This window comes from Oenanthe melanoleuca, chromosome 24 (genome assembly GCF_029582105.1).
Source record: "Oenanthe melanoleuca isolate GR-GAL-2019-014 chromosome 24, OMel1.0, whole genome shotgun sequence".
NCBI classification, from domain to species: Eukaryota; Metazoa; Chordata; class Aves; order Passeriformes; family Muscicapidae; genus Oenanthe; species Oenanthe melanoleuca.
In genome coordinates, this window is record NC_079357.1 from 5,154,742 (window position 1) to 5,179,720 (window position 24,979).

The following is a 24,979-nucleotide window of genomic DNA, read 5'->3' on the forward strand; positions in this document are numbered from 1 at the left end:
GGTTGTGGGGGGACGATAACACACACATTATTCCTCCTTTTCTTCCCGGGACTTTGGGGAACATTTCAGGGTGAGGCTCCCCCGGGAAGGCACGGGGGTGAGGAGGGGTCCAGGGGTACCGTGAGCGATGGGCAGCGACCCCAACCCGCAGAGCCGCGCAGGTGTTGGCGCTGCTGCTTTAGGTGCTCGGGGAGGGGGGCGAGCATCCTGCACACCTGAGGCAGGAGCAGCCCGGACACCTGCCCTTGACCCCCATCCCCACCGCCCCATCCCCGCGCAGAGCTCCGGGGAGGGGGCGATGCGCGAACCTTCCTCCCCGCGCAAGTTACTCCCCCTTTCCCCGGCACTTCGCCTCCCTCCCCTTCCTTCCCCCCCGCTCCAAAAGCCGCGCTGCGCCGCCGAGGCTCCGCCAGAGAAGGCAGCGCTGCCGGGGGAGGAGCTGGGGGGCGGCGGTGGAGCGGAGCCGGCGGGCGGCGGCCTGAAGCCCCCGCCGGCAGCGGCAGCGGCAGCGGAGCCCGAGCGGCGCCGAGCCCGCCCCGAGGAATGAGCGCTCCCCAGGCTGACCTGCTGCTGCTGCTGCTCGCCTCGCTGCTGCTCAGCCACGGTAGGACCCCGCACTTCGCGGGCGGGGGGGGGTCCCCGCTTCGGGGTGGGGTGCGGGTTTTGCGGGGGAGACGGGGAGGATTGCAGAGTTTTCCCCTGCAGCTTACCTTTCCTCCCTTTAAAAACAAGGCGGGGGGGGGGGATCTTTAGTATGCAAATGAGCGCGTTCTGATCCAGCTTGGTTAATTGGATCGCGTTTGTGTGTAAACACGGCTCGGCTCGGCTGCAGCCCCCCGGCTCCCCCAGCGCCCCCGGTGCGGCGGATGCTCCGTTTCGGTGGCGGCGGAGGAGCCGCTCGGGCTGGCGGCAGCGGCTCCAGCCCGGGCACGGGAACGCGCGGCGGGCACAGATTTGAGCCGGGGGTGCGAGAAGGAGAGTTAATTCCGAGGTGGGCACCCCGCGGGGGTGTCTCCCACCGCCCCACGGCGAGGGCACAGCGTGGGAATCCGCAGGAATTCGCCGCGCAACTTTACAACCTGCTTGATTCCCACGCAAAAAAATAAAATAAAAAAAAAAAAAATCAAGAAGGATGTGGGAAGTGGGCGCGTTTGGGGAAGCTGTAGCTGACACGCTGCTGTGTGCCCGCTCCCTGGACTGTCTGTCACCTGTGGAGGACGCTGAGCTGCTGCCAGACCCCGGCTTCGCCTCTGTGCTGCTCGTCCCCTCCCAAAGCCGGTGTCAAATCCCATCTGTGTCACGCCACCGTGGTCCCCACGCCAGCTTTTGTGAGGGTACGGCTTGGGGATGCTTGGGAAAAAAAAAAAAAAAAAAAAGAAAAAACCCCAAACCCACGCAGCTAGTCCATCTGTTGATTAAATGAAGGATAAAACTTTTGGAGAGAGCAGTGCTTCTCCACGGGCAGCTGGTTTTTTGCTCAGCCAGACATTAGTGCTGAACATCCCCCACCATACGCTGGGTTTCACCCTATTCCCCGAGCAGGGACGCCGTGTTTGTGCTGTCTGTGCTCCTGGTTATCTTTTGCTGCGCTCGGATGCGATGCTGGGCTCAGGCACTGTCCTCCCTTCCCCTTTCCTCTTCCCCTCACTCTCTGTTTGTACTAATACTCCTTCGGGGAGGAAGCTGTGTTTGCATTTGCCTGTGCTGCCGCACAAAAGAAACCCACTGTGTCCTCCGTGTGGGTTTCTGGCTGAACAAATCCGAACTCTCCGTGGCTCGGAAGCTGCTGCCGGCCTCCCGCATCCCTCCTGCTCCCACCGACCTGCCGGTCCCTGCGGCTCAAATGGCACTTGGCTAGCGGGCCCGGAGAAGTTTGTGAGCGGGATCCAGCCGCGGTTTGCTGGCTCATCCCCCCGCTCCTTCCTTCTGCAGCCATGATTTTAATGTGGGTTAATGCACTTTTTAATAGCGCTCGCGTTGGGAAGCCTCGGCGGCTCCTCGGCTCTGCTGCCTGAGCTCAGCTGGTTTGTCTCCTGCCTGCTCCAGCAGCATCGTGCATCTGGTACCTGCTTATTCATGCCGGGTTAGGAGGCACAGAGTGCCTCGCAGAGCATTTTTTCGGCTGTTTTCTCCCACAGGATGAGCCCGGAGCGTTGCTGTGGAGCTGCTGCTCTCTGCACACGGCAAAGGCTCTTCCCTGCGGGGTGAAACCGTGCACAGGATCCCTGAGAGGGTTTAAGGCACAGGATTCCTTCAGCCACACACTGCTGGGGGGGAGAAAAGGCCTGGATGGAGGTGCTGAAGCTGATTTTGTGTTTGCCTCCCCTCCAGCAGCTGCTGTGCCCAGGTGTGGTGGCACTGGCTGGCGGTGACAAAGGTGTCCCTAAGGGGATGGGGTGCTGTGTGGGGCAGCCCTGCCTTGCTCAGGAGGAGCTGGTGGTCCAGAACTCACTGCAAGGGACAGCTGAAACCACTTGGCTCTGCCCTTCAGGAGCTTCAGGAGCTCCTTTTTGTGGGCAAGGGGCAGGCAGGGATGTGTTTTCTTGCCAAAGTGGCTTGAAGTGACTTGCCAGAATTAAATTCCCCTATACCAAGGGCAGCAGGGCTGGAAGGATCACCCCTGTTGAAAACCCCACTTGGGATCTCTGGTCTGGACACTGCTTAAAAAAAATAAATCTCCTTATCCCAAACCTCTCCAAAAGGACATTTTCCATCACGGGACTTGCACACCTGTGCCCTTGGGTTTGTATTTCATGGGCATCCCGGTGATATCCTGACATCCTGCTGTTCCTGCAGCTCGTGCAGGCTGGAACTTGGGTTTCCAATGGAGCTTGCAGGAGGAGGAAGCTGCTTTTTGCTCCTGTCTGGGGCCCTGCTGCACCTGGGAGGGAGGAGGATCTGTCCCACAGCCCCCTGCCCCAGGGGACCTGGGCAGAACAAATTTTCTTCCCTGGAGCATCCTCTGTCTTTCCCCCTTGCAAATAGTCTGAAGCAGCCTGTGCTGGCTCTTTCTGAGAGTTGATCAGTCAGTGCTCCAGGGCTGGTTTTTCTTTGGTGCCTCTCACTCTTGCACCCCCTCAAAGCTGTCAGGGCCCTGGCTTTGGTGGAAGGGAGAGAAAGTCCCAGCACAACTGGGATTATCCATTACAAAGTGTGGTACCCTTGGTGGGAAGGAATTGCTGCTGGCATGAATCTGCCTGCCTGTGCTTCTGCCTGGGGAATAATTCACCTGTCCCTCCCCTGCTCCAGTGCCAGCCAAACTGGGGGAGGCTGGAAACAACTGGGGGAGGCTGGAAACAACTGGGAAGGGTCTCAGTGTGGGAGCTGGGGCTGTGGGGAGCAGCACCTACAGCCACCTCCTTCCCTCACTGGCCTGTACGAGATGGATTTGGCAGCGTCTTAAATTTACCTTGGATGGGAAGATTTCTGCCTGTCTGGGGCTCCCTTTCCAAAGGCATGTTTGCTTTCCCTGGGGGTGATGAATACCGAGTTCTCTGGGTGTTGCAGGGTATGTTTTTCTCCTTCACAGTTCACTTGGTTCCTCCCTGGAAGCAAATGCTTTACAATCTTCTGTCAGAGGGGCTGTTAGCAGCAGCAGTGGCTCAACTTCCCACTGGCTCAGCAGCAGCCCCCAGGTGGAGAAGGGTGAAATTATGCTGATGAGAGAAACCAGGCCAGTTCCACCCACCAACAGTGGTTAGGACCAAGAGATGAGGATTTTCACACCTTGGGGGTGGTTAGTGGGTGATGGGGAGGAAAAATACAGGGTTTGGGGTGCTGGGGTGTGTGTGCAAGAGCTGGGACACTTGGGGAGTTTGTGTCTCTGACAGCCACGGGTCTGTTAATGAAAAGCCTGGAAATCTGTAGCTGTGGTCCCTCTTCCATGTTAATTCTTCTTGCCATGTGAGAGCAGGGCAGCTTTGCAAGGGAAGTGTGCTGGGCTGTTCCCTAAACCAGCAGGTGAGTGTCAGCACTGGGAGCTGTTTGGGAAGGACAAGTGGGAGCATCCAGGGGGCTTTAAAAATGCTGGTGAGGAAGAGCTGCTGAAGCCCAGGAGTTGCAACCTCAGGGGTGGTTCTGTGAACTGGAAATGGTTGAGTGGAAGACAGAGGTGGTTTGGAAAGGGCTTTGTGAGGAGCTGCTGGTGGAAAGGTGCAGCCTTGGCAGGGACAGTGTGTTCACAACTGGGCTGCTTGGGAAGGAAACTGAAATAAGCCTCAAGTTAAAACTGCTGTTGGCCAGTCTGTGCTGTCCCAAAGGAATGGTGCAGAATTGCCTCCTCCAGCGCCTGTTTTAACACAATTTAGCTTTTCCACCTCCCATCTGCACCTCCTGCAGTGAGAGCCACGTGAGGACCACCTATGACTTTGCTCAAATCAGCTTTTTTGCAAGGTTTCAGCTCTCAGAAAAGCACGGGAGGGAGGAGCTGGGGTTTTGCTCAGGTGCCCTGTGCCAGAGGGAGGGAAGATGGGCAGAAGTTCCTCCTTGGAGCTGAAGCTGCATCCCCACCAGCCTCCCCCTTCCAAGGTTAGGCAGAGGTGCCCAGGCAGTTTATGCACAGCACATCTCGGGCTGATGTCGATTATTTCTGTGCTTTCCTGTTGGTTTAGGGGACACCAACTGGAGCCTGAACGTGCCTAGAAATCCCTGACAGGTTCCCAGCGCCGCGCGCCGCCAGCTCCAGCCGCTCTGTGGCCGGACTGCAAACGTTGGGATAACAGAGCTCCGTGCTCTCCTTGCTTCTGTAGCTGTAAATAAAGGGGGGAGAAGCCAATGTGCCCCTTAGGTTGTGAGCTGGCTGAGGATCAAGGGCTTTGAATAAACTGTTTTCTTCCTGTGATGGAGAGTGTGGCTGCTCCAAACCTCTGATTTAACGATCGGCGCTGCGAGTTTGTGCCGTGCTCTCAGCTCCTCAGCACGCTGGGTGCAGGGCCTTTATGGAAATGCTGCTGGAGAATTGGCTTTACATCACCTCCAGAATCTTTCCAGTAGGATTAAACAGCTTCTATTTATTTATTTATATACTTTAAAGCCCAGCAAATTTATACCAACAATTGCTGAAGGCCCTAATTTATCTTCTCTTCAGGAGCAATACAAGTCTTTCCTTTGGCTTCATTGAGAGCTAGCTCTGGCCAAAGAGAGTGACAGAGCCACGGTGACCATGTACAAGCTTATTTTATAAATCAATAGGCAGTGAAGCAAATTGGTTGTAAATCAGTCTCTTATTTGCAGAGATTTAAGGCGTTTGGTGGAGCTCTGGGTTCCCGAGGCGGTCTGCCCTGCCTTCAGGGCTGGCACATGGCCTGGATCTTGCAGGGATGTGGCAACCCAGTGCTCATTTCAGACATGCCAGGAGATGAGCAGGATTTCTTGGCTGGGGAGAAGTGAAGTTTTAAAACCTTGTGCTCGTCTTCCCAGGCAAAGGTTGAGCAGCAGGGTGCTGGAGTTTCCATTCCTCCACTGCACTGCACCTCATGGCACTTCTGCACTCCAGTCTGCTGGAAGGGGGAAGAGCAAAGTATCCATTTCTGAATTGTGCCTTGTGGTGGGCCAGAGAAAATGCTGGGATTTGGTCTTGGAAGCGGGGGCCTAGCAGATGTCCTGGTTCAATGTGCCCTTTGAGTGTAGCCTGTTTATTCACTGCCTCGCTGGCAGGACCCACGCTCGAGTGTTTGCCTTTCCCTGGTGGCAGCAGCAGCCTCCAAAGTGGAGCAGAAGGAGCTGGAGGTCACTTGGCTGTTACATGGCTCTTCCTTTTACCGGCTTGCATTAAACAGCTCAAAATCTAAATGTGCTTTTAGTGCTGTGAGCGATGGGCTCTGGGCGTCCTGCCTCGCTGGCGTCACGTGCCGGAGGAGTGGGAGGTGGAACACTCGCATTGTTAGATTCAGATGCTAACTTGGGGATAAGATCTTGTCTTAATGTGTTCATTCAACGCCCCCACTCGCAACAGAAGCTACAGCAGCTCTTGGTCTGCTGCATTTGGGGTGGAGCAGGATGTAATTGGTTTTTGAGGGCTTTGCCATAACTGCTGCTCATTAACCATTGATGCAGGCACGGTCAGATAATAGATGCTGTCTTTTGTTTCCAGTTCCTTTGCATTGCTGTGCAGGTTTCACGTGTGTGTGTGGTCATGTGGTGGATAATTCACCTGCTAAGGGCTGCTGGATTTATGTTCTGGGGTCTGGGGTTGTCATGTTCAATATGACACAAGGAAAAGGGGCTGGGAGGATGTGGCAGCACATAAAGCACCTGAAGTTTCAGGAGCCTTCTGGGTGAGCAACCCCCAAGTTTTGGGAAGGGAAATAGAAATGGAGGAAATGTTCTATAATGAGTTTTTTTCTGAGGAGCTCTGCCCAGCAGGACACACACTGCAGGTGAGAGGAGCCCTGCTAATTACAGGTGAAACATGCCCTGATGGTGGAAGGGATGAGCTTCCTCAAACTTCCCCATGGACGAAGGATCAACCTTTGTGCTGTGGGTCCAACATAAGCAGGGAATGAGTGGGAGAAGCCACATGGATTGGAGTCCCACCTTGCATTTTGGGCAGGTTTTCTTTATCCTAAAATCACCTAAGTCCATTAAAAGGTCAGAAAGGAAGGGCCTGAGTCCCTCTCAGGTGCCTGTTGTCTCGTCCCCCTCCTGCCCCTGGCATAAATGAGTATTCAAGCAGTCTGCTGCCAGTCAGTGAATGTCAATATTGGATAAGTGTTTCCTTTATATCACTGCAATTTAGCATAAGCTGCTTGGAAACAAATGTCTTCCATAAGCATGAGGTGTTTCAGTAAGTACACAGTCAACATTACTATGAGGATTAAATAAATGTCAGCCCCACTTGTATGCTCAGCAGCGAGTTAAGACAGCCGAACTTGCATAATGGCCAGCACGGCAGGAACAACAGCAGGGATTTGAGAGTCTCTGGAAAAAGTGGGATGGAAGGAGCTGCTTTGGATGGATCCAAAGCCTCTGGATCAGAAGGGGATGTGGAGACAGGTGCAGAGCTCCTTAGAGCAGGGGTGGCTGATGATGGGAAGAAATCCTTGAGGGATGTGAGGGTCTGGCACAGAGGAGCTGTTCCCTATCCCTATCCCTATCCCTGGGAGTGTCCAAGGCCAGGTTGGATGGGACCCTGAACAACCTGGATAGTGAATGTCAACCCTGCCCATGGTAGAGGGTGGAATGAGATGCATTTCAAGGTCCCTTCCAGCCCAAACCATTTTAATTCTACGGCACAGAGTGCAAAGAGGTGTGTGGAGCTTCCTTTTGGACTACCAGGCCTGCTCTTTCTTTGGTGCTGGCTGCAAACCAAAGCTGAAATCGTGGTTTGGCCAATGTTGGCTGGGTCTGGTGAGGTTGCTGGCTCAGGAGGAGAAGGGCCCTCCTGCAGATCTGCCTCTGCCTTTCCCAGTGCAAACTGGTGAGGCCAAGGACGAGGCTCAGCTTTGTGAGGGACTGTAAGCCCTGATTCACTTCCAGCTCAAGGCTGGAGATGCAGCCCATGAGGAGAGGGTGGCACTGGTCCATGTGGCAGCATTGTCACCCTGGCAGTGCTGTGGGGCCTGCAGGAGCTGCAGGGAGATGGTCACCTCTGGCTGCTCTGCCTTCAGGTGTTGGGGGAGAGTTTCTCTCTGCCCAGCAGGAAAGCCTCTGGCTTCTCTAGAGGGATTTAAACCCAGCCAGCAAATGGAGAAGTCGCTGAGGCAGCTGAGGTTTGAATCTTCCCCTCAAGCTGTGTCTGCAGGAAAACCTTGTTCTTTACCACTCCTCTCTTTGCATCTTCACCTGTCACACTGAGATGTCACTTGGTGCAGTCTTGGTCAGCCCATGACAAGTCCTGCCAGCGAGGAGACAAGCCCAGGAGCGTGGTGGGGGGCTGAGCTGTTTCCATCCCCAGCCAGGCAAAGCCTCTGCTCTCTCCCCAGCTGGCAAGGCGCTGACTGCAGCCACTTGTTCCCAGCTGCACAGAAATAACCGGAGACAAAATCGTTATCACTCAGATGAGCCTTATCAGCTCCTCCGATGTCTGCGGCTGCCTCCGCCCTGCCAGAGAGCGTGGGTGTGGGTGTGTGTGTTTAATGACCTGCCCTGGCTGCCCCAGGGCACCTGAGCATCCCACTGTATCCAGCAGCCACAGGTTTCCCTGGCTGTTCCAGGGCACCTGAGCATCCCAGCACATCCAGCTGCCGCAGGTTCCCCAGGCTGCACAATTCCAACCCGGGGTGCGCGGGGGCAGGACTGCCCGGGTGTCTGGCTCCGGAGCAGCTCACCTGTCGGAGCGCAGGTTTCGCGCTCAGTGCTGCCGGAGCAGCTCACCTGTCGGAGCGCAGGTTTCGCCCTCAGTGCTGCCGGAGCAGCTCACCTGTCGGAGCGCAGGTTTCGCGCTCAGTGCTGCCGGAGCAGCTCACCTGTGGGAGCGCAGGTTTCACCCTCAGTGCTGCCGGAGCAGCTCACCTGTGGGAGCGCAGGTTTCGCCCTCAGTGCTGCCGGAGCAGCTCACCTGTCGGAGCGCAGGTTTCGCGCTCAGTGCTGCCGGAGCAGCTCACCTGTGGGAGCGCAGGTTTCGCCCTCAGTGCTGCCGGAGCAGCTCACCTGTCGGAGCGCAGGTTTCGCCCTCAGTGCTGCCGGAGCAGCTCACCTGTGGGAGCGCAGGTTTCGCGCTCAGTGCTGCCGGAGCAGCTCACCTGTCGGAGCGCAGGTTTCGCGCTCAGTGCTGCCGGAGCAGCTCACCTGTCGGAGCGCAGGTTTCGCGCTCAGTGCTGCCGGAGCAGCTCACCTGTCGGAGCGCAGGTTTCGCCCTCAGTGCTGCCGGTGCGGCTCACCTGTCGGAGCGCAGGTTTCGCCCTCAGTGCTGCCGGAGCAGCTCACCTGTCGGAGCGCAGGTTTCGCCCTCAGTGCTGCCGTTCCGCCTGGCGGTGGCAGCAGCCGCGCTCGCATGGAGCCGGCGCTGCGCTCCCACCTGCCCGGACAGCCAGGGTGACCCGCGGGGCTCCGGCTCTGCGGGGTGCTGGCGGGGCTGTGCGGCTCAGCTGAGGCCGTCCCAGGGGATGGAGAGGTGCTGTGCGTGCTGGAGTTGCCCCCCCAGTGTTTGCACACATGCCCAGGAGGAGCTCGGGGTGACCTGGGAGCACACGGTGTGTGAGTGCTCCGTGGGGAGGGGGATGTGGGGCTGTCTGACCCGGTGACAAATGCACACGAGGGGTTCTCCAGCTCCGTGAGCAGCTCTGCTCGGGTGTGGGGTGTCCAGGCTGCCGTGCCTGGCCAGCGGTGCTGCGCTGCTCCGTGCTCTCCCCATGAGCTCATCCCCGGAGTGTGATTCAACACTCGCCTCTGTTCCTTCTGGCTGTGTCTTTAATAAGCCCGGAGTGACGGGGCCACCCCCCACCCTCCACAAGTGCTGGAGAAATAGAACCAACAGATGCTAAAATTAGGCACAGCTGTTTGCAGCGTTTTGTCCTCCCGATCACAGAGTCTGACACTGTCTGTGCTTATTCCTCATCGTGTCCAGACACTGAAAAGGTTTAAGATATCAAAGCTTGGAGTGGCTGTAAATTAACTCCTTCTGTCTAAGCTGAAGCTCAGCTTACTGATGGTAGATTTCTTGTGATTGTTGATTCTAATAATGGGAATTGCCAGGGAACAAGACAGGGTCTTCTCTCTGTACCTGGGAGACAGCACTGCTGCTTTGGCCTGCTCAGGAGTTCCCCACCAGGGCCAGGGGGAGCATCTTCACTCCTGCTGTCCCTCAGCCTTTATGTGCCCAAGCCCTGCTCTGTGTGCAGCTTGGCCAGCCTCAGCAGCCCAGCTCCATCCTTGCATGCCCAAAGTTGTCCCAGTCCAGCCCCACATCCTGGCCATGGTGATTCCAGCCCCAAATCCTGGCCATGGTCATCTGCTCTTGCTTTGGCGAGGGGGAAGATTTTCTGGGCATTTTTGGTGTGTTCAGGCTTTGTGTTGATGGTTTGGGTGTTGGGGTGGGTGTCACCCCACTGCTGCTCTTTCCCTCCCTGCAGCTTTGGCCTGGCAGTGGCTGCAGGGAGATTTTGGGAGGAGGTGGCTGTCCCTGTCACCTGCCACCCCTTGGGAAACATCAGTTCCCCTCCACTGGGGTGGCAGAGAGGGGCTGGGTGGCACCAAAGAGGAGCTGTGACACTCTGGAAAGGGCAGCAGGAGGAATTTCATGGCGAGCAGAAATGTCTTTCCTGTCAAGCCTGGAGCAGCGAGCATGTCCCTGGTGACAGATCTGCGCTGATGGCAGCACAGCTCCTGGGCTGCCTTGTCGGGGTCTGCATGGGGTTGTGAGTCCGAGGGGGGGTCTCTGTCTCTGTCTCTGTGTCTCTCTCCTGCAGCAGGAGCGCCTGCTGGAGATTCCTCTCGCTCCGGTCACGCTTAAAATGATAATGTTGGTTTAAGATAGACACTTGTGATAAACTGGGGAGCACGGCACCCTTTAAAATCCTCAAAGCTCTCTCTTGTCAAGTGGGCTGGCTGGAAAGGCAGCAGCCAGAGCAATCCAGGGTGTTGAGATTGCTGTGGTTCCGTGCTGACCTGCTCCTGAGGATGCTGTGCCTGGAAAGAGCTGCCACCTCTCACCTTCCTCCCCTCCTGACTGCAGCGAGCTGGTGTCTGCTGCACTTGGGCAGCACCTCCTGTGATCTCCCCAGATGCCTCTTTTCATTCTTCCTGTGGTGGAAGCAAATCAGGAGAGGGAGTGCTAAAGGCAGGCTGCTTCTCCCTGGGGAGGAGTGGGGGTGATGGGGGGGAGATGCAACATCTCGAGGAAAAGGACCATGAGCAAATGCCAAGGGCTTGATGTCCCTTGGTGATGTCTTTGCAGGAGGGGTTGTAGCAAACCTTTCATCCAGCACAGTGATTTTTTCCTGCAGCAGGGAGGTTTCTCCTTGGTTTGGCTTTCTCCCAAGGCTAGGCAGAAATCCGTGTACTGCTCTTAACCCCTGCAAGTTTCTGCTGACTCGAGCAGATCGGAGTTGTTGTCCCTGTGGGAGCATCTTGTTCAAAATCAGGAAGAAAAGTTGAACTTTTGTAATTTGTAGAGCAGGAAGAATTCAGGAGTTAGGGACTGGAGACTTGGAAGTAGACTTGGCATGTTTTGATATCAGAAATTTTAACATGGAGTTTAGGAAGGGCTTTTACACAAAGGTTGGTGAGTATCCCTGTGGTGGATGAAGGACACCATGAATGTTGCAACAAACATTTGTCTGCTGATTGCTGGTTTTCCTCTGGGGCTTGGAAATGGATTTCAGGTCTCTTCTTGCCTTTGGCCTGGCCAGTGAGCCACCGTGGTGGCTCTCTGAACGCCCCAATTTGTCACAGTATATTGAATTCTAAACCAGTGTTAATCTGATCTGTGTGTCTGTAAAGCATCTTGTGTTGGGTTTGATAGAATTAGGTTTTATTGTCTAACACAGTTTATTTCTCTTGGTCTGGTTGCGTGCTTTTATTGCCTGTTCTGCTCTGTACCACGAGGCCATCGTGTGCCAGCATCTGCCTCTCTTGCTCAGCTCTGAAAGCACCTTAAAATCAGCCCCTAATTATTGGGAGCATGGAAAGACTCTGGAGGTGCCAATGATATCAGTCTGGCACTGGTGCATTGAGCAGGTAAAGAAAGGACCTAAGAGGCAATTGAAGAGATTGATGGGCAGTAATGGGGATAATTGTAATTTTTGTCCTGTGTTTTTAATAAAGTGATTGACGACAGGCACAGCTGGAGCCCCCGTGCGGAGACCAAGAGATGCAGTTAAATTACAGAGGCTTCTTAACTTAATGAGGCCAGGTAATAAAAATGAGGCATAATGAGCAAGGGATAATGGTGCTGTTATGGTTAGAGTGCTCTCACTGAGGGCTGAGCAGGCGGTGCCTGGGCGTGCTGGGGTGATCCCACTGCAGGGAGGGATTCCTCCTGGGGAGAGATCAGGAGTGGGAGACTTGGGAAGGATATTGGTGATCCCACTGGGAGGAAAAGATTTCCTTTCTGGGAAAGATTCAGGAGTGGGAGGCTTGGGAAGGATATTGGTAATCCCACTGGGAGAAAGAGATTTCCTTGCTGGGAAAGATCAGGAGTGGGAGACTTGGGAAAGATATTGGGTGATTTCACTGAAGGGAGGGCTTTCCTCCCTGGGGAAGGATCAGGAGTGGGAGACTTGGGAAGGATATTGGTGATCCCACTGGGAGAAAGAGATTTCCTTTCTGGGAAAGATCAGGAGTGGGAGACTTGGGAAAGATATTGGGTGATCCCACTGGGAGGAAAAGATTTCCTTCCTGGGGAAGAATTAGGAGTGGGAGGCTTGGGAAGGATTTTGGGTGGCCAGGTGCTAACCCAGGAATGAGCAGGTTAGATATCAACCAGATATGGTTGATCCCCCCCTTGCTTCTGGTTGTGTTTGTGAGATTTGGGGCAGCTCTGCTCCAGGTTTTATTCACTCCAGTGACTCTTGTTGCTACACAGATGACACGGCCAGAGGGTCAGATTCAGTGACACGAAGGAAAAGCAGTGGGAATTGAACAGGCTGGAGGGAGGATGTGCAGGGAGTGGGTGGAGGGGCTGGGAAGGCTGGCTCAGGTCACACCTTGATTTGGAGCCTTGGCAGGGAGGCTGCAGCAGCTGGATTGGGACCTTTGTGGGGGTGGAGGTGGGAGAGGATTAGTGTTTGCAGAGCAGTTGGGTGTCTGCCGCTGCTAAATGTGGTTAAACTTGAGCGACTTCTAATCTAATAATGAAAGGAAGAGAAATAAGTGTTCTCAGTGATGCATGCCCCTCACGGTAAGTACTAATTGAAAACAGATATTTACTTTAAAATGAAAATGTAATACGATAATGGTGGGTTGAGAATTGCGCACACGTAGGAGGGAGAGAGGAGCGTGCACAGCCTCCCATCTGTGCCCCTGGAGCAGGATCCCCCACACTGCTGGAGCCTGGACACAGGGCCTGGGGCTGGTGCTGAGCAGAGCTCAGCCTTACTCAGCTAGAATCAGGTTCATGGGGGGTCTCTTGAGCTGATCTTGGTCTGCAGAGGATCTTCCAAGCCAGGATTCTGTCCTTCCTCTAACACCTTGCAGAGCATTCCCAGCCAGATATCCATGGGCAGGAGAGATGGGGAGGCATCACCTCCCAAATCTCCATGGACAGGATGGGGAGGCATCACCTCCCAAATCTCCGTGGACAGGATGGGGAGGCGTCACCTCCCAAATCTCCAGGAGCAGGATGGGGAAGCATCACCTCCCAAATCTCCAGGAGCAGGAGATGGGGAGGCATCACCTCCCAAATCTCCATGAGCAGGAGATGGGGGAAGCATCACCTCCCAAATTTCCATGGGAAGGAGAGATGGGGAAGCATCACCTCCCAAACCTCCAGGAGCAGGATGGGGAAGCATCACCTCCCAAATCTCCATGGGCAGGATGGGGAAGCATCACCTCCCAAATCTCCAGGAGCAGGAGATGGGGAGGCATCACCTCCCAAACCTCCAGGAGCAGGATGGGGAAGCATCACCTCCCAAACCTCCATGAGCAGGATGGGGAGGCATCACCTCCCAAATCTCCAGGAGCAGGATGGGGAAGCGTCACCTGTGTGTCACTGGGATGGGGACAGTGGTGGTGACCCTCTTCCTGGTGGTCTGTGCTGCTGAGACGCCCTTGCTGCCCCTCTCTGGCTGTCCTGACCCATTTCCCTGGCTGGGTGTGCCTGGCTAACGCTGCCTTTCCCCTGCTGGAGGAGCACTGGGGACACCTCTGCTCTCTCAGGCTGATGTGAATGGGTGCTGATCCCTTGGGGAGACTACAGCACCTCTTGGTGTCTGTTTGTCTGTCTCCCCTCCCCTCCCTGAGCCAGTTTAGCTGCTCCAGAGCCGCTCAGGATGCTGTTCCCAGTGTTTGTACCAAAGCTCAGTGCAGCGTGACTCGTGGCCATTAAAGGATCTTCCCCAACCAGAGCCCCCCCAGCGCTGGAATCTTCTGAGGGAAGTAGCCTGGCCCTAATCCCTTTGTGCAGAGTTCCTGCCTGTTCCTTCCTATGGGTGCATTTGTATAATTTGCATTTTGCACTCTGATCGTATGCACAGAATTCAAATTGAAATGGGGCTTGAATACATTTGCATGCTAATGAGGCAGTGGCTTTATTTATTTATTTGGAGCCCTCTCGAGCAGGCAGCCGTGCTGGGGAGCAGCTCATGCAGCTCTCCTGGTGGCACAGCTCTGTTTTGTCCCAAGACCCACCTGCCCCCTGTGTGTAACAGGGGAGGCTGGTGGGCTCTGCTCCAGCACCCTTGACTCAGCCTTGCACAACTTGTGTGGAGAACACCAGTTTCAGCCCCTTAACCACCCAGAGGTGCCTGTTCAGATAATCCTGGTGTTAGCTGGGTGTGGGTGAAGCATTTCTGTGTTAGAGTTGGGTGCAGCCAGCACGAGCCACTCGATGGTGACTGCAGAGGTCCATGGGCAGAATGACCAGAGCATGTCCCCATCCTCTCCTTGACTTTGGGGTGCTGCCCTCAGCTCCCTGTGTTCCTTCTCTCTGTTATGGGGTGTTTTTTCTGGTGTCCTTGGGCACAGGGCCCATCAATCCCCAGCTGCCCATCTTCCCTTGGTGCTGCTGTGCTCCCCCAGAGCCCCTCAGCCTCTGGCAAAGCAACAGCAAAAAAAGTTTGGAAATATTGGGAAGGAGAAGCCAAGGGCTGGGAGAAAAACCAGTTCCCAAAACTCCACAGCATTACTGGGGGGGAGAATGGCACCAAAGCCTGTGATTTGTGCTGTGACTGAGCCCCAGCAGGCACACCCAGAGCACAGCTTGGTGCTCAGCCTCTCCACGCCAGCCTTCCCTCCCAGCTGACTCCTGCTGGCACAGGGAGCACTGGCCAAGCCAGGCTCCTGAAATGGCAGCAGGAATTGGGTCACATTGGCTGCCCCAGGAGAGGGAGTTTCTCTCAGAGCAGTCTGGCTTCCAGTTATTATTTTACAGAGGATGTTAGAGGTTGATAAGGGAGCTGTTCTGACTGCCAGTGGGGCTTATTTGGGGCTTACTGTGTGCTCCAGTTTGTATTTTAATATAGTCAAAGGTGACTTACAACTTTAATATTAATTTTAAAACTGATTGCTCGAGTTGCTTTTTTATCTACGTTAAACCAGATTAATCTCAGCCTTCCTTGATCCTGTTGCTAGCTTTTCTCTCCCTGGCTGGAGCCACACGTGGTCTGTGTTGCACCAACAAAAGCTGAGGAGGAAGATGTTTTTGTGGTGATAAATAATTGTCACGGGGCTGCTTTTCTTCCAGAGAAATCTCAGCTCTGTGAGCTCGACAATGGCATCAGTGGGAGCTCTTGCTTTGTCCAAGGCTCTCCTCCTGAGCGTGCAGAGCAGGGCTTTGCTGAACAACACCTGGTTTTGTGCTTCCCATAGAAAGCTGCTGCCTGCTGCTGTGTGTTTCTCTGTGGTTTTCCAGGATTTTCTCCAGGATCCACCCTCTCCGTGCTGCTTGGTGCCTCTGCCACTGCAGGGTGTTTGCTGCCCCAGGTGACAATATTCTGTGGGTTGGGGCAGCAGGGTGTGTGGAGCTGCAGCTGGATCCTTGTCCTGCTTCTGGCTCCTTGAGCAAAGCTGGGGGAGCCAACAGCAGCCAGAGCTTGATGTTCTAGGTGCCTAATTCATGGTGGTTTGGGCATCTGCTTGATACTTGGAGTAAAAGTCACAGCTTTCAAGGTACCCAGAACTGGCTCCTGGCAAAATGCAGCATTAAGCTGGGCTGCCCACAGTGAAGGCTGGTGCTCTCCAGCAGCTTTCTATGCAATCCCAGAATGGTTTGATTTGGAAGGGACCATAAAGCCCATCCAGTTCCACTCCCTTCCACTAGAGCAGGTTGCTCTGAGCCCTGTCCAAGCTGGCCCTGAACACTTCCAGGGATGGGGAATCCCAAATGATGTGCTTTAAGTGAATCCCTGTGGGAGCCCAGAGTGTTCCTCTGGCTTCCCTGGGAGGTTTGAGACCCCCCTGGCAGGGTCCCCAAAGACCCTCGAGTGAGACCCAGGTGTCTCAGGGGCTGGATTTAACTGCTTGGAACAATTTACTCACATTGAGAGAAGAAATCCAAGCTGCAAAAATAAACAGAGTGTAAATTAGACTGTTAGAATGTAGAATGAGCAGATTTCTAGAATTGCATTGGATCCCTGTTGGACTTGATGACCTTAAAGCTGTGATTCTGTGACATGTCCAGGACACCCAGTGACCAGTTGTGCTGCTTGCTCTGCATCTCAGCCCATCCTTGTTGGTGCTGTCAGCCTGTGGAGCATTGGGGGGTGGTTGGTCATTGCAGCTGGAAGGAAAGGATCAGAGGCATGGCCCTGGACACCTGTGGTCATAAAGCTTCATGTCCTGAGCACTGACCAGCCTGGCACCAGTGAAATCACCCCCAAGACTGAGCCTACAGCACTCCCTGTACCTCTGGGAATGATGCTGGAATCAAATGCTCTGTAAGCAGCCTTTATTTTTTTCCTGGTCTGTGTGTGGGAGAGCACTTCCCTGATGGTCCCTGCTCTCCAAAATACCTCCCAAATTCTGCTTGTAGCTCTTCTCCTGCCAGCCTTACAAAGAGCTGCGTTTCAGAGCTCGTGATTCCGTGCACAGTGCTGTAAATAATAAACATGCTGGATTGGTGGGCTGGAATTTGAATGAGCCCAGTGATCTGGCAGTGGCATGTGGGGGGAACTGAGGCAGGGAAGGCTCATGTGGCACCCATGAGAGCTGGTACCACAACCTGGAGGGTTTGTTTGCTAGATCTGCCCTGGTCTGTCTGTTGTGCTTCAGCCTGAGGTGGGGAAGCACCAGGTACCGGGTTGGCTCAGGAGCCAAATGAGATAAGACAGTGATAAGACTGAAAAGCCACTGAAGGCAAGACTTGACTCCGTGCGAGGGAATGCCGACAGCAGCCACAGAAATCCCATTTGTTTTACATCTCAGAGCTTAATGAGACAGAAATCGCACGGCAATTGTCACATGTGAAGGCAGAGATTGCCGGTTTGCATTTGACTGAAGCCAGCACTGTGTGCAGCAGCAGGATCCTCCTCCTGCAAACTGCTGCTGCCCTGAGCTCAGCACAGCCCTGCCTGCAACAACCCCCTGAAGCCACACCACACTCCTGGAGGTCCCAGTCCTCCCCAAAATACTCAAATGTCACGTTCTTTGTGTACAGAATGGTTTGGGTTGGGATGGTAATCAGCTCCAGGAACTGAATTCTTTGTGGCTCCACCAGGATGTGGGTGCTGAAAACATTCTTGTGGAGTGATCTGTAGGAAGCTTAATAAGGCTGAGGGCAGGTGCTGCAACCCCCAGGATCAGTCCAGGGATGGAGAGCAGCTCTGGGAGAAGCACTTGGGGTGCTGTGGGGTGAGAGCTGGCCCAGAGCCCCCCTGTGCTGGGCTGATCTCCAGCGTGGGCAGCAGGGGAGGGGGATTCTGCCCCTCTGCCCCACTCAGGTGAGACCCCACCTGCAGAGCTGCCTCCAACTCAGCACAGGAAGAACCTGGAGCTGCTGGAGCCAGGACAGAGGAGGCACCAAGATGATCAGAGGGATGGAGCAGCTCTGCTGGGAGGAAAGGCTGTGGGAGCTGGGGGTGTTCACCTGGAGAGGAGAAGCTTTGGGGTGAGTGAATTGTGGCCTTCCAGTGCCTGAAGGAACGGACAAGAAACATGGAGAGGGACTGGGGACAAGGAATGGAGGGACTGGAAAATTGCCTTGAGCTGAGGGAGGGTAAATTCAGATATTAGGAAGAAGTTGTTCCCTGTGAGGGTGCTCAAGCCCTGGAATGGATTTCCCAGAGCAGCTGTGGCTGCCCCTGGATCCCTGGAAGTGTCCAAGGCCAGGCTGGACAGGGCTTGGATCATCCTGGGACAGTGGGAGGTGTCCCTGCAATGGCAGGGGTGGCACTGGATGAGCTTTAAGGTCCCTTCCAACCCAAGCCATCCCAGCACTGTGTGCCTTGTCCTCCAAAGGCTGCAAACCCTCCTGGCAATCATCTCCAAACTGTGTTAACCATGGGGCTCTCCCTGGTTTGTCACTGCAGACCTGGAGCTCTTTCAGATGAGTTGAACAATAAGAGGATATTAGTGCCAGAAATGCATTAACTGGGGTAACTTCCTTCATCTCTGCTAATTTGTGCCTTCCCTTTCCAGATAATGTTCATAAATTGGTAAAGCAGTACTTTAATATTAACATAAGCTGCAGTCTCTGTGACAACTGTTACAGAATGGGCTGTTTGCAGCTCTGAAATTGATATTTTTCTTTCTGCCCTTGTCTGTCTGAACTGAAAAATTGAAGAGAAATGCTGTATTGGGTTAACCAAAAACATGGCCAAAAATATTTGTTTTGGGTCAAATAAAATATTTCATTAGATATGAAATGTTCTTTTGTTCAGACTTTAAAAACCTTTTTTTTTTTTTTTTTTAAAGTAAATTCACTTCAGACATGCCTTGGGAGGGAAAAAAAGTTCAAATGCTTCATGTAGAAGAGAAAGTGTCTAAATAAACCACTTTTACTTTTGACACCCACTCCTCCCCGTTCAGGCCAGATGGGTTTGATGGGAGTTCATGAACAGCTTTGCTTGACCCACATCTGAGTTGGAATTATTATGCCAGAGATGCAGGGGGAAGAGTTAATGAGTCATTTTTAATGGATATCTCAGTAGGTGAGAGAAGGACCGAAATTATCGATTTGAAGGAATAATAGGACCCTGGTTGGGTGACTAAATCCTGCTCTTAATCATCCTGGGGGTGGTGAAGAGGGAAACTGGGGTTGGATCATCCTCAGTGCAGTGTTTTGCAGCTGGCCTGGAGCTTTGGAGGGGTTAGGAAAAGGCACTGAGCAGGGAATGGGCACTGCCCCAGGCTGCCAGAGCTGCTTTGCACAGTTCCTGGGCACAGGGTGGGGTTGTTGGAATGCTGGATTTGGGATGGATGGTCCATCCAAGAGAGGGAACCAAACCCTGACGCTCCCTGCAGCAGATCCTGCCTCATCCCAGATGAGGATGTGGCTGGTGGTGAGCTGGTTCCCAAATCCCTGCTGGGTGTTTCCTGGTGAGACCTTCTCAGTGCAACAGCCCAACTCCTCCTCTGTTGGAAAGCCCCTGGGGAAAACCCTGCTGGGATCTGTGGTGTCTAAAATGTGAAGTGAGCAGAGATCTGGTTGGGAAATCATCCAGGGAGGATCTCTGGTGCTCCAGATCTCCTGCTGAACAAGTGCTGTTTTTCTGGGCACATCCATTTGGATGCAACTCCTCCAAGTTTGCACGTGGAGCTCAGGGAAGGCTGTGATCTGTTTTAGTGCAGTAATTGAGCAATTGCATTGTTCTGGACATAGCAACTAATGATTTTTTTCTGTATGATAATGCATCTTCATTACTCTGGGGAAATCATTTGCTCCTGTGAAGACAGGCCTCTCATTCCTGGGTTAAGGGGGAAGAGACTAATGGCTTAATTAAAAGGTTGGAGAGAAAAATCTGTCTTAACCCTTTTTTTGTGTGTTTGAAGCGTGCTGTGGGTAGAGAGATGCACGTGCAGGCTTGGCACAGCCTTCATCTCAGAGAGTGTCTGGGACAGTGGACACAAATTCCAGGTGTTCCATCCATCACTGCATCTCCACAAACCACCTGCCCCTTGGAATGGGTCAGGGGGGCCTGAGCTGTGTTTGTTCGTGGCCAAGGCTGAGATTTACTCTGTGTGAGAGGGGAGTGTTATTTAAATCTGCACATTTTGCAGGTTGTGAGAGCAGCTCCCTGTAATCTACAGCCCTGCTGTCCGCTGGGAACGCTCCATTAGCATCTTTCATTCCTGCAGTTGGAGCTTTGCAGCTCCTTTTAGTGGTGATAATCCAGCAAAGGGCCTGTGCTGTTCACACTGCAATATTTATGGAGCCAGCCTTCCTTGGAATCTCCAGGCTGGCTTGGCCAGAGGCAGAGACAGAGCACGAGCAGTGGCTTTAGAGACAGTGGTCCAGGCTTTTCCCTTGCTGGGATGCAGGGCTGTGCCAGGCCTGTCTGGAGCTGTTTGGTGTCCTTTGGGAAAGGAGGAGGAAGGGCTGAGTGTGTCTGGCAGTGACTGTGCTCCCCCAGCCTCCATCCAAGGGAAGGAGTGGTGCAAACCCTTTCCAAGCTGAGGCAGCAGGACCTGTGGGTGAAGGGCTGGGATTTTCAGGGTACAGGCACCTGCATCCTTCCCTCCCAACCTTTGAACAGAGCAATCTCTGTATCCCAGGATCATCAAGGCTGGAAGAGATCCCACAGTCACCTGCTCCCCAGCACCACCCAAACCATTTCCCCAAGTGCAGAGCACTTCCAGGGAGGGTGGCTTCACCTCCCTGCTCACCTTCCAGCACTGAATGACAACATCCACCCTGCAGAGGAGCAGTGCTTCCCCTGTGGCTGTTTTGGGTGGCTCACACCTCTCAGTGAGTTTATTTGGGATGTGGATGCCAGCAGTTTCCTTCTCCATGAGGCTGGATGGAGCCCATGGAAATGGATTTCCCACGTTTGTTTTCACAGCTGTTGCCTGTGGTGCCTTTCCCTTTTGCTGTGCTCCTTCCCCACTGAGTTCTCCCAAACTGGGGCACTCCTTCCTGTGCCAGGGAGCAGGGGGAGCCCCCTGGGCACACCCCATCCCCTCCTGTGCTGCTGGGGCTGCTGCTTTGGCTCCTTTGGGTGCCCGACTTGGCACGGCACTGCAGCCCTGATTCCCCAGCTCCTCTCTCTTCATTTGACACAATTAAATATTAAAGCCAGTAAACACTTTAGCTCGTCTGCACAGCACTGTCTGCCCAATTATCCTCCTGCAGGGCTGTCAGACTCTGCCAGTTGCTTCCCTGGGTGCTGGCAGCCTTTAGCCTCTGTGCCAGCTCTGAGGAAAACCCTGCTCTCCAAACCTCCCTTCCCACCTCTGGCTGCAGCTCCTCATGCCTGGGGGTTACCTCAGGTACCCCAGGGCAGTACTGGCCTGCCTGAGTCTTTTCCAAAGGACAGGAGGAGCTGTTTGTTCTTCTGAAGCTGTTTTGCAGGTATTGACTGGGGAGTTTAGGCAGTGGCTGCTTGGAAACCTGTGAACAGAGGTCAGAGCTGTTGTTGTCTGTGAAGTGCAGAACGGGTCCTTCATCCCCTGGAGCTGCAGGACAGTGTGTGTGCACCTGCAGCACCCCAGAAATACTTTCCCAAAGGTGGGATTTGCTCCTTGCAAACTACTGCAGTTAAGGCTTTATCCTCTCCCTGTGGGAATTGTGGTGTGGGGTCTCTCCTCAGCCCCTGCCCCAGCACTGAGGGTGCTCTCCTGGCAGCTTACCCCCCTTTTTGTATTTCTGTGCAGCTGAGGAGGTTTTGCTGACAAGTGAAGGGAAATTGCTGTAGTCCTCTCAGCCTCAGTCAAGCAGAGCTGGTTCGGGATGGTTTTATTGTTGCTGTTGTGTTCTTGCCTTTCAGGGCCTTGACATTCAGTGGAGTCCATTTCCAAGAGAGATGGGACAGCAGGATTTTACTGTGGTTTCAAAAGACAGTTTAAGTGCTTGAACTGCTGCCATCACTGAGTTACATGCCTGATTCTGGCCTTGACTGTGCAGGTTGAATTTCTTGCTCTGATTTTCAAGGCAGTCGGCATTAGCAGCTCATCCTCTGCCAGACAGATCGCTGGGAGCAGCTAATGGGGTTTCTCTTTTCATTCTCTCAGCACTGTTGTGCATTCCCAGACCTTGGCAGCTGAGCTGGTCACTGGAAATATCAGCAGATATCGGTGAGGAGTCTCTGCCTTGCTCCAGGGCTGAGATAATCAGTGCATGCAGAGTTTCACCCCAGCACAAAATTCAGATTGGAATTTTTCCTGGTCTCCATTAAAACTTATTACCCACTGGGGTTACTATTGACCAGGCTTCCACACCAGCCTGTATTTCCTTCCTGGATCAATAATCTAGGTATTGATTTCAAAATAAGTTGGTACCTTGGCAGGGCAGTGATGCTGGCTCCAGGTGTGGGAATCCCCCACTGCAGCTCTCCAGGTTTTGTCTCTGGGCTGCCACTTCCACCCTGAGCAGCAGGATTTGGTGTCTGTGTCTCAGACCCCTCCAGAGATGGGAGCTCAGCTGAGGGGCAGCCTGGATTTGCTGTCTCAGGAGTGAACACTGCTGTGCAGTGCTGTGCTGTGGGTCCCCCTCCTGTCCCCTGGGATGGCTCCAGCCCTGCCCTGCCAGAGGGTGCTGGGTGCAAACTGCAGGGACAGGGAGGGAAAACTGCTCCTTTGGGCTTCATACATCTGTCATGGCATCTTCCAGCTCCCCAGGGAGCCTGAGACCTCAGAGCCACCTTCTCCTGTGCTTTCTGTGTCCCCCTCTGCCTGCAGCCATCCCTGGCTGTTTGTCTTGCAGGGCAGACGTTTCTGTTCTTGCTCCTCTCCATGGGGTTGCTCTCAGCTGCCTCTGGTTTTCAGAGCTGTTGAACTGACCACCAAGCCCCTTTGCACCCTTTGTCCCCAGCCCAAGGAGACCTCCTGGAGCTCAGGTAATAAAGCACAGATCCCTCCAGGCTGGATGAGCTCATCCCTGTGGTGGCTTTTGTGCCGGGTGAGGTGTTTCATGAGAAGCTTTGCTGTTCTCCACCACACCAGATCTGCAGGCTGAGCTGGCTCAGGAGCAGCTGAGGCACCAGGCAGGATCCCTTCTGAAATCTGTTGGGAGTAGTGAACCACAGATGACTCTGTTTTCTGAGCTGCTGTTTCTAGAAAGCTGCCAGCCACACAAGTGTGAGGTTAGTGATGGAAAAGAGCTTCTGTGGGGAAGCTGGGAAAGCTGTTGGTGCTGTCAAATGTCTCTGCTTTCAGCCCAAGAGGCTTCTGCTTTTCTGTCATGGGCAAAGGGTCTGATCCTGTCTCTCCCTCGTTCCTTCCACATCCTGGGAGGTTTAGTGCAGTTCACATTCACAGAGCACTTGGGTAAAGCATTCCTGAAAAGTGCAAAATATTTATTAGTATTTGCATAGCAGCCCCTGACCTGCTGTGAAGAAGCAGCCCTTCAGCTCCTCTGAGTAAACACACCTTCATTAAATGAAACTCTGTCTGTGCTGCACAGCCCCGCTCTGCCTCACCTTCATCTGCTTCTTCATGTGTGAAAAGTCTTAGGAGTGTTTGACTTTAATGAATTTTGAGCATGCAGAGTGCCTGCCTGGCCCAGCAGTGCAGCTGCTGACCCTGGTGGCAGGAATGAGCAGGACCCAGGGGGGCTGCTGAGGAATCATTTCCTTGAGGAGTCAGGTGTGGGTGTTGCCTTTGGTCGGGGGGTACAGGGCTGGTTTCCAGCTTGCTCTGCTGGTGAGGTGTGTGGATTTGGGATGCCCAGGGCTCCTTCTGGGGCATCCCAGCCACCCTTCCAGCCTGCCTTGTGCTGCTGCAGCAGAGCTGATGGCTTGCAGAGGGATGCCAAGGCTTTCCATGCCCACAGAATCTTCTTGAGCTTTACATGAGGTTAAAGCTTGAAGAGGCACAGAGTGTTTTCACAAGTGCTTGAGGCTGGCTTAACGCTGCTCTTGTTGCAGTTAAGCCCAGTTCAAACAAACTTTGTTCAGCACTGAGCACACTCTGGAGATATTCCCCTCTCCCCCACCCCCCGGAGGAAGGCAGGCAGGTATTTGTGTTAGAAAAGTCTCTGTACAGCTGGGAGGCTCCAGCCATTTCCAGCCTGACTGGAAATGGGGAGGACAGAAGGCACTGGCCATGATCCACCAGGAACAGTAAACAGGCTGCCAGGTAATGCTGGGTGTTCAGGGGGTATTTCTGCTTTATAATTCATTGAGCAGCTTACAGGTTCTGTTGGGAAGCTGCTTTCTCTTCAGCATCTTTCCTAAAAAAAAAAAAAAGTTGCACAGCTAAACAGATTTCCTTGATGAATTCCTGAAGTGTATCCTCATCCTTCCCTCATGTCAGCTGACAAATGACTGTTTGTCTGGCATTTCTTATTGACTTATTTGTTTTTAATACAACACAGAGAGCAAAGAACCCAGGCAGCTCAAACCTCTTGCTTGCAGCTTTGGGGGCTCGTTTTTCATTTGGGAACTGAGGTGCTTTTTTTGTGCTTCCTCATTTTCATTCAGGGCTCTGCTGCAAATTATAAAATACAGTGTTCAGAAATCCACTTGTTTCCCTCCCCAGTCACCTCCTGGCCCTCAGTGCCACACTTTGGGACACTGACTGTGCCCCTGTTTGTCTTTGCTTCCTTCTGTTCCAGTGTTTTATGTGAGAGCCAGACTGGGAGTGTTGTACTTGGAGAGTCTTGTGAAGCTTCCCCAAGCCCCAGGAATATGTGAGGGATAGAGAATAAACACCAGATGCTGCAGTGCCACTGAATAAAGCTGAAAAAGCATAATCCACCCATATGTGCCAGATTCATCCCATCTATGCTTTGTTCCCCATGCAGCCTGCTGGTCCTAGAGAATCCTGAAATCCCAGACTGGTTTGGATTGGAAAGGACCCCAAAGCTCATCTCATTCCTGCCCTTCCAGCAGCCCAGGTTGTTCCAAGTCTCAGGGGCTCTGCAGCAACTTCTTGGTGCTGTCAAGGATTTGTGCCCCTGCTGGCTTTCTTCTTAATCTGCCAGAGACAGGATTTGCCAAAACACTTGAGCTGAAGTTCAGCTGGCTTGCAGTGGGATTAGAGCTCCTGAAGAGGCAAGGAGTTCCAAACGTGGGTGTTGCTGTCCTGGAGCTGCCAGGCTGGGGGGATGCTGCAGAAATTTGGGTCTGGGTCCATTTTCTTTTCAGCTTTTGCTGGCTGAGTCTCTCTTGTCCCTTTAAGATCACTTTGTTTTCTTGCCTGGAGCACAAGCCACTGTCGTCATCTGCCACATCTCCCACCAGTTTAAGGCAGGTGAAGGAGAATTAAACACCAGGAGGATTATAAGAAGACAAAATGTAATTAGCTAGGGAGAAATCCATTAGGATTCTGCTGAATATCCTGTCTTATG

General features: G+C 53.6%; 1 protein-coding gene across 1 annotated transcript in view; it reads left to right on the top strand.

The window, feature by feature from the left end:
* Positions 1 to 460: 460 nt before the first annotated feature.
* The window catches only part of KIRREL3 (kirre like nephrin family adhesion molecule 3), a 361,979-nt gene continuing 337,460 nt past the window's right edge, over positions 461 to 24,979 (top strand). Inside the window, exon 1 of the mRNA XM_056509830.1 lies at positions 461 to 604. Within this exon, the coding sequence (XP_056365805.1) occupies positions 544 to 604 (61 nt within the window). The 5' untranslated portion in view covers positions 461 to 543. The remainder of the gene's footprint in view (positions 605 to 24,979) is intronic.